Genomic DNA, 12,521 nt, shown 5'->3' with positions numbered 1-12,521 from the left:
AGAACAGAGAGAGAGAGAGAGAATGGTTGCACCAGGGCCTGTAGCCACTGCAAACAAACTCCAGATGCATGTGCCTGTTTGTCATCTGGCTTTATGTGGGTACTGGGGAACTGAACTCACGTTGTTAAACTTTGTAGTCAAGCACCTTAACTGCTGAGCCATCTCTTCAGCCCAACAACATATATTGTTAAAAATCTATAAAATGGATAGGTTAAAGTAGAAAAACTTAGAATATGTTGGATAATTCATAGAAAAAGAAATATAAGTGTCTCTTAAATACATGAAAAACACTCAACTTGATAAGAGAAATAGTAAATTGAAATATAATTAAATATGATCTCCCATCAATAAGATTAGGGAAGCTTGAGCCAGGTGTGGCGGCACTCATCTTTAATCCCAGCATTTGGGAGGCAGAGATAAGGAGGGTCACCATAAAATTCCAGGCTACCTGGCAACTCAGTGAATTCCAGGTCAGCCTGAGCTAGAGTGAGACCCTCCCTTAAGAAACCAAACAACAACTACAAAAATGTTTAGCAAGATTTACGTTTGCTTACAAACTACATGGGCAAGACTATGGGGAACCAAGACACAGGCACCCCTGGGGAAGCAAGGGTGAGTTGGTTCAACATCTGTGGATGGCAATTGAGCAATAGCTAAGGGCATCTTCAATTCTACTTCCAAGAATTTCTAAGCAATCCTGACAATCTACCTTACTTAAACACATTGAAAACTTGTCTGTATACCTTCAATGGCAGCATCAAATTCATAAACTTGGCTGAAACTTATACTGTGGGCACTGGTCTAGACACTTGTCACATATTACAGGATCTTCAAGGAACAATATGAGGTTATAGTTCTATTTTAGATGCAGATATGAAGGCATAGAGAGGTTAATAACTTGCCCAATTTCCAACTGCTAACTCTATTCCAGGCAGGCTCATTTGCAGTTAGTTATTCATTATACTCAGCAAAAGATTGGCCAGCCCTCAATGTCCCTTGAGAAGGAGCCATTTCACGGAGTACAACACAGACACAAAAAAGCATGAAGACATTCTACGTGTTTAATTAAGCCTCCAAGGTACATGATTAAATAAAAAGTGCACGCTGCTAAGCAGGATTCTGAATATACTCTGTTCACATGCCATAGAGAATGTGTGTGCTTGTATGTACTTAAGCTATCTCTGGAAGAAATCTCAGTGAGCTTGTGTTAGTGATTGCCGCTGCTAGGGATTGAGATTCAGGAGTGGAAAGGAGACATACTTCCCCTCCAACGCCTGTTTCATAGCTTGAAGTTCATGGACAATCATGTTCAGGATCTTTAGGGAAACCCATGCCCAACTGCCTCCCACTACCTGCTTTAATCCTGATCCATCTGAGAAATAAGAAAGGGGGCATAGGGGATAGAAGTTAAAAATCGCATCTTTATGAAGAAGATAGTCAACGTTGGAGAATACAGCTCACAACAAAGCTGCAAAGACGTGGGCTTAGAACAGGCAGCCCCCCTGCAAGTGCGCTTCCTTCCTTCCACAGCTGTCCAAGGGCTCAGCCTGCACTGAGGGCTTGGAGATCAGGTGCTCTCTGCAAGCGCCACCCCAGACATTTAAAAAGGAAAAGGTCCTTCCTCCCAGTCTCACACTTCAGATAGGCCCCTCCTTGTCTCATGGTCACTGCAGGGTGTCACTGTAAAGAAATTCTGTTTTCCAGGAAGGAAGCTTCCACCACAAATCTCTTTTCAGACACTTTAGGGCTGGAGGTATCATTCGGTAGTAGAACACTTGCCTGCATTCGGTCTCCATCCCCACAACCACACACATATAACACAGAAGAAAATGCATTCAATAATTTTTGTTGTTGTTCTATCCCAGGCTGACCTAGAATTCACTATGTAGTCCCAGTCTAGCCTTGAACTCACACCGATCCTCCTACCTCTGCCTCCTCAGTGTTGGGATTAAAGGCGTGTGCCACCGTGCTTGGTCTTAAACAATAGTTTTAAAAGTCAAGGTAAGGAAGCTGTGACGATAGCTCAGTCAGTTAAGTGCCCGCTTCCTAAGCAAGAAAACCTGACTTTGATCCTAAATACCCAGGAAAATGCTAGGCATGGTGGTATGCACTTACAATCCCAGTGCCAGGAATCAGAGGATCCTTGGAGCTTACTGGCCAGTCAGTCTAGCCCAATTCATAGTTCAGGCCAATGAGAAATCCTGTTTCAAAGAAGGTGGATGGTGTTCCTAAGAATGACACCCTAGGTTGTCCTGTGGCCTCCATATGCATATGCACACACATGCAGCCACTCATGTACACATATGTACACACAACAACCAAAGTTCAAGAAGATAAAGTAACTTGCCCATTGTCACCCAGCAAGTAAATGGCAGAACTAATGTTTTATTTATTTATTTATTTGCAAGCAGAGAGAGAGAGAGCAGAGAGTGAGAGAGAGAGAGAGAGAATGGGTGCACCAGGATGTTTTGCGCCTACAAACAAACTCCAGATGCATGCACCACGTTGTGTATCTGGCTTTATGTGAGTACTGGGGAACTGAACCCAGATCATTAGGCTTTGCAGACAAGTGCCTTAACTGCTGAGCCATCTCTCCAGCCCCCAGAGCTAATTTTTAAAAATTATTTTATTTTTATAATTTTTTTTTTTTTGAGAGAGAGAGAGAGAATGGGCACTCCAAGGTTTCCAGCCACTGCAAACGACCTCCAGATGCATGTATCACATTGTGCATCTGGCTTACATGGGTCCTGGGTTATCAAACCAAGGTCCTTTGGCTTTGCAGGCAAGTGCCTTAACTGCTAAGCTGTCTTTCCAGCCCCCAGAGCTATATTTTAGTCAAGTTCTTTAAATTCAAATGCCTCACATCCTGCCTCCACACCATGTGACTCCATGACACGGTGGCAGGGAATCAGCCAGAGCCGCGGTACGATGGAGAGGGCATGCACACAGACAAAAGCCAGGCTTTCGGTGGTTGGGTTTCAGGGAGAAGTCAATTGCAGATGAGCTGGTAAAGGAATAAGCTTCTCAATGGGAAGGAACAGGTCTGAGTGGAAGACCAGTTTCCAGACATAATCCCAGGAAGCGGCCACAGCACAATGGGGCAGCCAGCCCCAGGAGGGCAGCAGAGTCCCAGGAATACTTTCTCCCACTGCTGACTCCAGGAAGAAGCACAGGCAGGAAGGTACTCTCAACTGTCCCCAGACTCTGGACTGACATCACCCAGTGCTGCCACCCCAAAGCTAGAGGCCACATCAGCTTCTACTCCACAGCCACTGTCTTATAAACATGCTTACAAGAACAGGAGCATGCACTGTCATATGCTTCTGCTTGGACATGTGCATCAAAGCAATTGCTTTTGTCTGTCTCCTTAAAGCTTCTCATTATCATTATTACTTCTTTTCCATGTGTGCCCATGTGTGGTGTGCTTCCATGTGTCTCCACACTCATATGTGTGTGGATGCACATGGTGCAGGTGTGTGTGTGTGCACATATATGAAGGCCAGAGGTCAACACTGGATGTCTTCCTCTATCACTTCTTGTTTGTAATTTAAAGAAAATTATTTACTTGAGTGTGTGAGAGAGAAAGAGAGAGAAAGAGGGAGAGAGAGAGAATGGACGCACCAGGGTTTCCAGCCTCTGCAAATGAACTCCAGATGTATTTGCCACCTTATACATCTGGCTTACATGGGTCCTAGGGAATCAAACCTGGGTCTTTTGGCTTTGCAGGCAGGTACCTTAACTGCTAAGCCATCTCTCCATCCACTCTATCACTTCTTCACTTTATTATTATATTTGCATGTGTGCATGTGTGTGTCTAGTGTGTGTGGCATGGTGTGTGATGTATGGTATATATGTGTGTGTGTGTGTGCACATGTGTGATGTACACATTTGTGTGGAGGCCAAAAGAGAACCGTGGACACACTTTTCTATTATGCAACAGCATATTTTTTTTTCCTTTTTTTATGTTTGTTTGTTTGTTTTCTGAGGTAAGGCCTCACTCTAGCTCAGGCTGACCTGGAATTCACTCTGTAGTCCCAGGGCCTCAAACTCACAGCAATCCTTTTACCTCTGCTGGGATTAAAGGTGTGCGCTGCCATGTCCAGCTTGCTTGTTTCTTTGAGAGGATGTCTCTCCCTCAACCCACAGCTGGCACTTCCTGCCATTGAGCTCTAGTGATTCTCTGGTCCCTGCCATCCTTGGACTAGTGTTACAGACATGAGAAGCCATGACTGGCTTTTTATGTGGGTACTGGAGAACTGAATTTGAACCATCGCTGGCCCTCCAGGGCCCTCATACTTATTTTTTTAGGTATTTTGTTTTAATTTATTTATTTGAGAAAGGGAGAGAGAGAGAGAGAGAGAGAGAGAGAGAGAGAGAGAGAGAGAGAGGGAGGGAGAGAAGGAGAATGGGCACGCCAGGACCTCCAGCTGCTGCAAATGAATTCTAGACACATGAGCCACTTTATGCAGCTGGCTGGCTTACATGGGTTCCGGAGAATTGAACCTGGGTCATTGGCTTTGCAGGCAAGGGTCTTAACCGCTAGGAAATATCTCCAGCCCAGGGCCCTCATACTTAAATGGCAAGCTTTCTTAACCATTGCGCTATCTCTCCAGTCTACTCACTTTATTTTATTACTTATTTATTTATTTTTAATGTGGAAGCCAGGTGTGGTAATGCACATCTTTTGTTTATTTATTTATTTTTAGAGACAGAGAGAGGGAGAGATAGAGATTGAGTGAGAATGGGCATGCCAGGGCCTCTAGCTACTGCAAACGAACTCCAGACGCATGCGCCACCATGTGCATCTGGCTTATGTGGGACCTGAAGAATCAAACCTGGGTCTTTAGGCTTCACAGGCATGCGCTTTAATGGCTAAGCCATCTCTCCAGTCCCACTTTATTTTTATTAAACAAGTTCTCTCAGTGAACTTGGAACTCACTGATTCAGCTAAATTAGCCAGCCAACAAGTCTCAGGGATCCCCTTGTCTCTGCCTCCCCAGTGCTGGGGTTACAGACATGCACCAGTACACCCAGCTTTTACATGGGTGCTGGGGGTCTGTCCTCAGGTTCTCGTGTTCGCACGGCAAGCACTTTACCCACTAAGCTGCCTCCCCAGGTTTGTAACGGTATATCCCTCCACAGTCTTTTCCTCTTGTCCTCTGTGAAGAATGATCACCACGAGAACAGCCATGGGAGCAGCATTGCTGGAGGAAAAAGCGAGGAAGTGATTAACCACAGATTCAAAGTCTTTGCTAGTAAAGGATGAAAATAGGCTGGCCCTCCTACCTCTGGGACTAAAGGCATGTGCCACCACTGTGCTGGCTTATCTTCTTTTAGTACTCATTCAGAAATGAGTAGGAATATCGTTCTTCTTAGGAACTTTATAAGACATACCTTTTCAGTAATAACCTAGCAGAAGCTAGACATACCCTGGAGTTGAACACTAGTCAAGATTTTATTAGCTAACAAAGAAAATACAAGTGATTTTCCCCTGATCCAGATTCTGCTCCTCTTCCTCACTTTCAGCCAATCAAGTGCATGAGAGCTAAGGTCTGGAGATGTTGCTTGATGGCAGCCTTGCTCAGAGTGGTTGGTCGTAGCTCTTCTGATTACATACGATGCTGGCAAGGTTAAAGAATCCCTTTGGAAGGCTGAGAGGTCAGAATCAGTCCCTGGAAATGGGCCGGTTGTTGTGGCGATTGTTTTATAACACTATCCCTTTATTTATGACCTAAATAAAAGAAAATAGTCACATGTGTTCACTTTGAACCATTTTCTTTGGAGTAAGAACACATAGAAGGGACTTCATATTTGTTGGGGAATATGAAAGAAAATCTGGGTTAAGTTTTCTTGCCTTCTTGGGTGTTTCTGCAGCAAAGGCTACAAACACTGTGGTGGGGACTTCTGCAAGCTCCTCTGTCAGCTGATAGGAAAGTGTGCTACACAGGGCTTTCAGTCACCACATTTTGGTGCTAGGAATGTAAATAGACTTCCTCAGGGCTCAAGAATGTCAAAGCTAGAAGGGACTTAAAAAAGCAGTGTTGGATTCCACTGTCACATCTTTCATGGAACTAGGTGGCCTTTTCATTACTATAGTTGACAATCTGACATTTGCATCTATGGGTAGTTGTGAGTCCCAATTCAACTACCACCTTGTTTTACTTTTTAGAGATAGGGTTTCACTATATAGCCCAGGCTGACCTCAAGCCTGAGATGCCCCTGTCTCAGTCCCCCAAGTGTTGGGATTATAGGCATGTGTCTCCATGCCTAGCTGTCTTCCTCCTATATTTCATCATAAGTTCAATGAAGACAGGTGCTATTTACTGTGCTTGTCTTTGTAGTCTCAGCATCTAGCATGGTCCTTGTTTGTTGAATGAATGAAGGATGGATGATGAATGGATAGATACATAGATACAAATAAATCAAATGCTGGGAAGTATGTGAATGGAGAGGGAAGTCTTCATTTTAGAGACAGGAAAATAGGCTCAGAAAATTGAGAAAGTTCCCAAGGCCATGCTTTAAAGAACTGATAATGGTTTTTGCAAAAACATTAATTGTAATTGTGTCCCTGGAAGAGTGCTGTCAGGCACAGCTGAGGAAGATGTTTCTTTGCCTTCTGTACCTCACAGTTCCCAATGCATCAAGAAAGCAGAAGGCCAGGGATGCGGTGGGAGCTGTTCCATAGCTATCCTAGGGCTCCTGCCCTATCTACAGAGGTAAACCCTCACAGGCACAGCTGAGACCTTGCAGCCATAACTTTGTGTTTTAGTTCCTTCTACCTGAGGTCTCTTGGGTTTCAAAAACATGTCCTTTTAAGTTAATGCTATTGGTTTTGTTTGCTTTCTGCTTTTTTTTTCTTTTTTCTCTGAAGCATTGTTTTTCTACACTTCCATACCCAGAGGAGATTGTAATCTATTTTGTAATTATGTCCACACCTTCATTGCCTATGGTGCTACTGCGCATAAAGACAAAGGCAAGCAGAGTGGCCTTGGCTGACCACTGGCTCTCATGCCTGACGTTCTTTCTATTCTACAAGTGTTTCAAAACTTAACAGAATCACTACGTGGTGACCCAGAGCACTTTCCAGACCACAGGACTGGCTCTTATGTCTCTGATACTGCTTCACAGGGAGAGGTGGATGATCACACAGACATTTTTCCACTTAAGAAGGGGGAGGCCTGAAGATCAGACTCTAGGGAATAAGACTTGGGACAGAAGAATCAAGGGGGAACTTACCAGAGGGGTGGGGATCACAGAAGAAGCTTGGCTGGTTTGGGGGCTTCTGGTGAGGTCTTTATCTGAAGCCACTCAAGAGAAAAAAGAGACACAAAGCTAGAAGGCCACTTCCTTGCATAGGGTAAGTCCAGGGCTAAGGCCCCTGGGCCTGTGCAGTCTCACATAATCCCTTTCCAAGGAGATACCTGCTAACCACAGACGCTCCTGCTTTTGACAGAAGCCTTGGCCCCAGGCCACCTCCCTCCCCAGGTGAACAAAACATTTCAGTTAAGGAATTAGACTACCTCCCAAAGCTCGTGCACTAAAGAAGCAAGTGGCCCTGCGGACATGGAACCTTCCGTGTGAGTGTCCCCAGTCTCCCTCCTCCCTGTCACACACAGCCCCACTGAAGAAGGCCACAGTGTTTCTTCTGTCACCTTGAATGATGCCTTTGCCATCATGAAGGAACATCTCTCCCAGCCCATGGGCTGGCTGTGACGGCCTCCAAGTGAACAGGCAATAGGAGGAGTGTCACCGTCGGTCATGTGAAAGATAATCCCTGGTCCCTTTCACTTCTCTACGTTCTGTCCCTCATATCTCCCATGGCCACTTACCTCTTCTGATCTTTTGACTTCTCTTTCTCATGGACAAATAACTGAATATAATGATGATCTCCAAAACAGTAATCAGTACACAAATGATCAGAATGGACATTCTAGAAGGAATTACAGCAGATTTCACAATCCTTGGAAGGAAACACCTTTTGGTTCTTTGCTCCAGATCCCCTTTCCTGAGACTAGCCCCCTGAGACTTCCACATCAGCTGCAGCAACGCCTGATAGCATGGTTCTTTGAGAATGACTGGGTCCTCTGGACAGCACTGCGTGGACCTGGTTGGATATCTGACCAAGCTAGGCTAGCAAACTACTTCCTCAGAAATTAACTGGGGGCTGGGAGTAGGAAAATACAGTCTCTGTAAATGGGTATCAACTGCTGTGACAGAGAGAAAAGAACTATAAAAAGTGGCCCAGAGAGAGAAGGAAGCAAGCACGTGAAGAGTGGCAGATGGAAATAGTGATAAAGTCCTGATGTCACCCCAGATGACCTCTGGGCACCCACATCCCTGTCCCTGCATTGCAAAAACTCACTCTCCTTATGATGATAAGTGCCCCCTTCTAATTAATGTAGCTAGAAACTTTTTTTTTTTTTTTTTTTTTTTTGCTGCTTTCAAACAAGAATATTCTTTGGAAAGAAACCACACACTGAGGATATTCAGTTCAGGTAGAAAAACAATACACAGCTAAAAAGTCAGAGGTGTCAATCAACCATCATATTGTACTGTGGCCCATCCCACCACCACCCTGCCAAGCCAGTTGTTTCCTAAGATCATGACTCACCTGGAGTTACCTGCCTTGCGGACAACTTTGGAAGCTCTGCAGCTGCTGTTCTTGCTGCCGGATGAGTCTAAGTCAGAAAGGACTTGGTGAGAGTAAGGACCATGCTCAGGCCCTTCCTTTGGTTCCAGCTGCATTTCTACCTGTCTTTCTCTCCAAAGAGTAAGTGTACCTTTGTTTGCCTTTTGCCAGGTAGAGTCTCACTCTAGCCCATGCTGATCTGAAACTCACCCCGTAGACCCAGGCTGGCCTTGAACTCACAGTGATCCTCTGACCTCTGCCTCCTGAGCTAGAGTTAAAGGTATGTGCCACTTCAGTGGGCGTGCTGTTGAATTTTTTGAGTTAGGTTGGAACCAAGCATAGGGAACAAGGCGGCAGGGGTGGGGGTGACAAGTAGCACTGGAATTGAAGCCACAGTGTACTTGCCAAGCCAGGCACCTTGATGCTAAGCACCCTGCATATAGAAGAAAGGGTGCACCTTTTCCAGATTTGCTCAAAGGCCCAGTGCAGAGATTGGAGTCCCAGATGGAGAGCCACTCCCATAAGAAGGAACACCTAATGCACCAAATAGCCAGCACATCCCTAGGGCATCTGGTAGCCATGGAAACCTCACGGGGAGGTCTTGCATTGCCTCTTCTGTGTCTCCTTAAAACAAAGGAGCAGATTTAGGTAGAACTCTGCTCTTCCTAAGCCTAAAGCTTAAGAAATGATATAAAACACAGAAGTAGATGAAATGGACATGTGGTGGGTGTGAATGAATGAGGCGCTCACTTGGTAAGGAACTTGCTGAATCAGTTACTTGTTGATTAAGTGTAAGCAAGACTTTCCAGAGCACAGGGCACTGGGGAAGTGGGGAAGAAGTGTGGGACCTCATACAGATCCCCGCACACCCTTCTGGCTTTTTTCTTATCATTGTGAGCTAGACTGTGACAGAAAAAAAAAAAAAAAAAGCACACTACTTCTGGACATGGAAACAATAAGACATCACAGGAGAAACAGAGAATGGCCAGTATCTGCCTTTGCTTTTTGCCTAAAAGACACTGACTCTCTTGTTAAAGGTGGGTTCAGCATTCAGTAGAAAGAACTTACGAGCATCCCACGACTTAGCTTCAGCTGAAAGTCATCATAGTTAGAAAAGGCTTAGACAGGTGCTGGGGAGATGCCTCAGTGGTTAAAGGCACTTGCTTGCAAAGCCTTCTGGCCTGGGTTCAGGTCCCCAGTACATAAAGATGATGCACAATGTGGCACATGCATCTGAAATTTATTTGCAGTGGCATGAGGCCCTCGTGCGCCCATTCATTCTTTCTCTTTCTCTCTCTCTCTCAAATAAACAAACATTAAAAAAAAAAAATAAGAAGGGCTGGAGGGATGGCTTAGTTAAGGTATTTGCCCACAAAGCCAAAGGACCCAGGTTTGATTCCCTAGGACCCACATTAGCCAGATGCACAAGGGGGTGCATGCTGGAGTTCGTTTGCAATGGTTGGAGGCCCTGGAGCACCCATTCATTCTCTCTCTCTCCCTCTCTTCCTCTTTCTCTGTCAAATGAATAAATAAATAAATAAAATAGAAAAGAAAGAAAAGGCTCAGATTGACTTCATTCCCCCTGTGAGCTCCAGGCGGCAGGCTCTCACTCCCCACCTCCAGTAGTGCTCCTAGGCGAGACTGCATTCCATGAATGTATAAATGGGGCAGAGGCGGGGGAGATGGTTCAGTGAGCAAAGCGCTGACTGCACAAGTGTGAGAACCTTAGTTCGTCACATAAAATGCCTGGCGTGGGGCTGGAGAGATGGCTCAGCAGTTAAGGCACTTGCCTGCAAAGCCAAAGGACTCAGGTTTGATTCCCTAGTACCTAAGTAAAGCCAGATGCACAAGATGGTACATGCAGTTCCTTTACAGTGTTTAGAGGCCCTGTGTGCCAATTCTCTCTCTCTCTCTCTCTCTGTCTTTCAAATAAATAAATTATATATACATATATATTTCCCCGTGATAGGGTCTCACTCTAGTTCAGGCTGACCTGGAATTCACTATGTAGTCTCAGGGTGGCCTTTTTGGTTTTTCAAAGTAGGGTCACTTTGGAGTCTCAGGGTGGCCTCGAACTCATGGCAATCCTCCTACCTCTGCCTCCTGAGTGCTGGGACTAAAGGTGTACGCCACCACACCTGGAAAAACATTAAATTCTTTTTAATTTTTAATTTAATTTAAGATGGCTGTCTGGCACCTTTTTGCAGCCTTGTCACTTCTCAGGAAGCCAAGCTCCAAGGTTCCAAACCTATAAAGTTCAGAATTCATGACAACCCCAAAGCCTTTCTGAACCATCCTCAAAAAGATCTCACACTGTGAGATCCCACCAATCTTTCCAAGGTCAATGACACAGACTGCTGTGAGGGAAGGGAGGGTCTAAGAGCACCCTAGGGTCCATATGCCCCTCCTTTCCTCTAAAATGCCTTCTTAGAAAGTAGGGACCACACTGCTTAGAAGGCGGAAGAGACCAGGTTACCTCAAAGAACTTAGGATGAGCCTGAGTTGTTGCTCACTGGTTTCAGAGCCTTTTTAACCATACCAAGAGGCACCCACTACCATGAGTCACCCTCCCCCCAGATCCCTGGGCAGCATCTTTACCTTTCCTAGATGAAAAGTCACTGTCTAGGCCTGCCCCGTTGTCATCCACAATCAGCTGTGTAAAATCCATGTCATCCCTGGCAAAGTCTCGCTGAATGCCACACCAGTACCAACCCGTGTCTTCCTTGACCAGGCAGGACACAGTGACAATGAGTTGACTTCCTGTGTCCCTCAGGACCACATGGTTGGTGCTGTTGGGGGTGAAGGCAATGATGTTGCAGTAGTCCCGGAAATAGCCTTGGCACCAGTATTTGGGGTGGTCTTTGTAGTAGGCATCATAGTTACAGACCACAGACGCTGTATCCAGCACAAAGCCTGTCTTCACCTTTTCATCCATGACCATGGCTTCTGTGAACACACACGTACACACACCATCAGTCTTTCAGACATGTTGAAGCTTCGAACCTCCTGAAGGATAGTTAATGGAGGCTGGTTTTTCCTGTTTGGAGTTGGACATTGTTATGGGCTGATCTATGTTCACTTTAAAATTTACTTCTTGAAAATCCTCATGCAGAATGTGACTGTATTTGCACACATGATCTTTAAGGTGATGCTTAAGTTAAAATCAGATCATTATGGTAGTTCTTATTCCAATATGGCTGGTTTCTTGACTTAATAAAAAAGTTGGGCTGGAGAGATGGCTTAGTGATTAAGATGCTGGCCTGCAAAGCCAAAGGAGCCAGGTTCAAATCCCCAGTACCCACATAAGTCAGATGCATGTGGTGCATGCGTCTGGAGTTCTCCCTCTATCTCTTTCTCTTTCTCTCTCTCTCTCAAAATAAAGTAAATAAATTTTAAGAGATTTTTTTTTTTAAAGTTAAGGACTGGAGAGATGGCTCCATAGTTAAGGTGCTTGCCTGCAAAGCCAAAGGACCAAGCTTCGATTGCCCAGTACCCAAGTGAAGACAGATGCACAAGGTGGTACATGAGTCTGGAGTTCATTTGCAGTAGCACCCATTTCTCCCTCTCTTTTTCTACCTCTTTCTTTTAAAAATATTTTTATTTATTTATTTTCAAGCAGAGAGAGACACAGAGAGAGAATGGGCACACTAGGGCCGCCAACCACAGAAGATAAACTACAGATGCATGTGCCACTTTGTGCATCTGGCTTTACTTGGGTAATGGGGAATTGAACCTGGGTCTTTAGGCTTTGCAGACAAGCACCTTAACTGCTGAGCCATTTCTCCAGCCCTCTATCTGTCTCTCTCTCTTAAATAAATAAATAAACAAAATATTTTTGAAAAGTTAAGACAGGCAAAACAGATCTTGAAAAGACACAACAAGAGCTGGGCAT

At 45.0% G+C, this 12,521-nt stretch overlaps 1 protein-coding gene across 1 annotated transcript in view; it reads right to left on the bottom strand.

Annotated features, from left to right (window-relative positions):
• Nucleotides 1-5,511: 5,511 nt before the first annotated feature.
• The window catches only part of Tmigd3 (transmembrane and immunoglobulin domain containing 3), a 32,816-nt gene continuing 25,806 nt past the window's right edge, over nucleotides 5,512-12,521 (bottom strand). Inside the window, exons 3-7 of the mRNA XM_045138679.1 lie at nucleotides 11,228-11,575; nucleotides 8,612-8,678; nucleotides 7,830-7,930; nucleotides 7,237-7,307; nucleotides 5,512-5,731 (exon numbers count right to left, since the gene is read on the bottom strand). Coding sequence (XP_044994614.1) covers nucleotides 5,705-5,731; nucleotides 7,237-7,307; nucleotides 7,830-7,930; nucleotides 8,612-8,678; nucleotides 11,228-11,575 — 614 coding nt within the window. The 3' untranslated portion in view covers nucleotides 5,512-5,704. The remainder of the gene's footprint in view (nucleotides 5,732-7,236; nucleotides 7,308-7,829; nucleotides 7,931-8,611; nucleotides 8,679-11,227; nucleotides 11,576-12,521) is intronic.

The sequence above is a fragment of the Jaculus jaculus genome, chromosome 19, assembly GCF_020740685.1.
Source record: "Jaculus jaculus isolate mJacJac1 chromosome 19, mJacJac1.mat.Y.cur, whole genome shotgun sequence".
Classification (NCBI taxonomy): domain Eukaryota; kingdom Metazoa; phylum Chordata; class Mammalia; order Rodentia; family Dipodidae; genus Jaculus; species Jaculus jaculus.
Note: the sequence above shows the minus strand (reverse complement) of the source record. Positions and strands in the feature narration are given on the sequence as shown.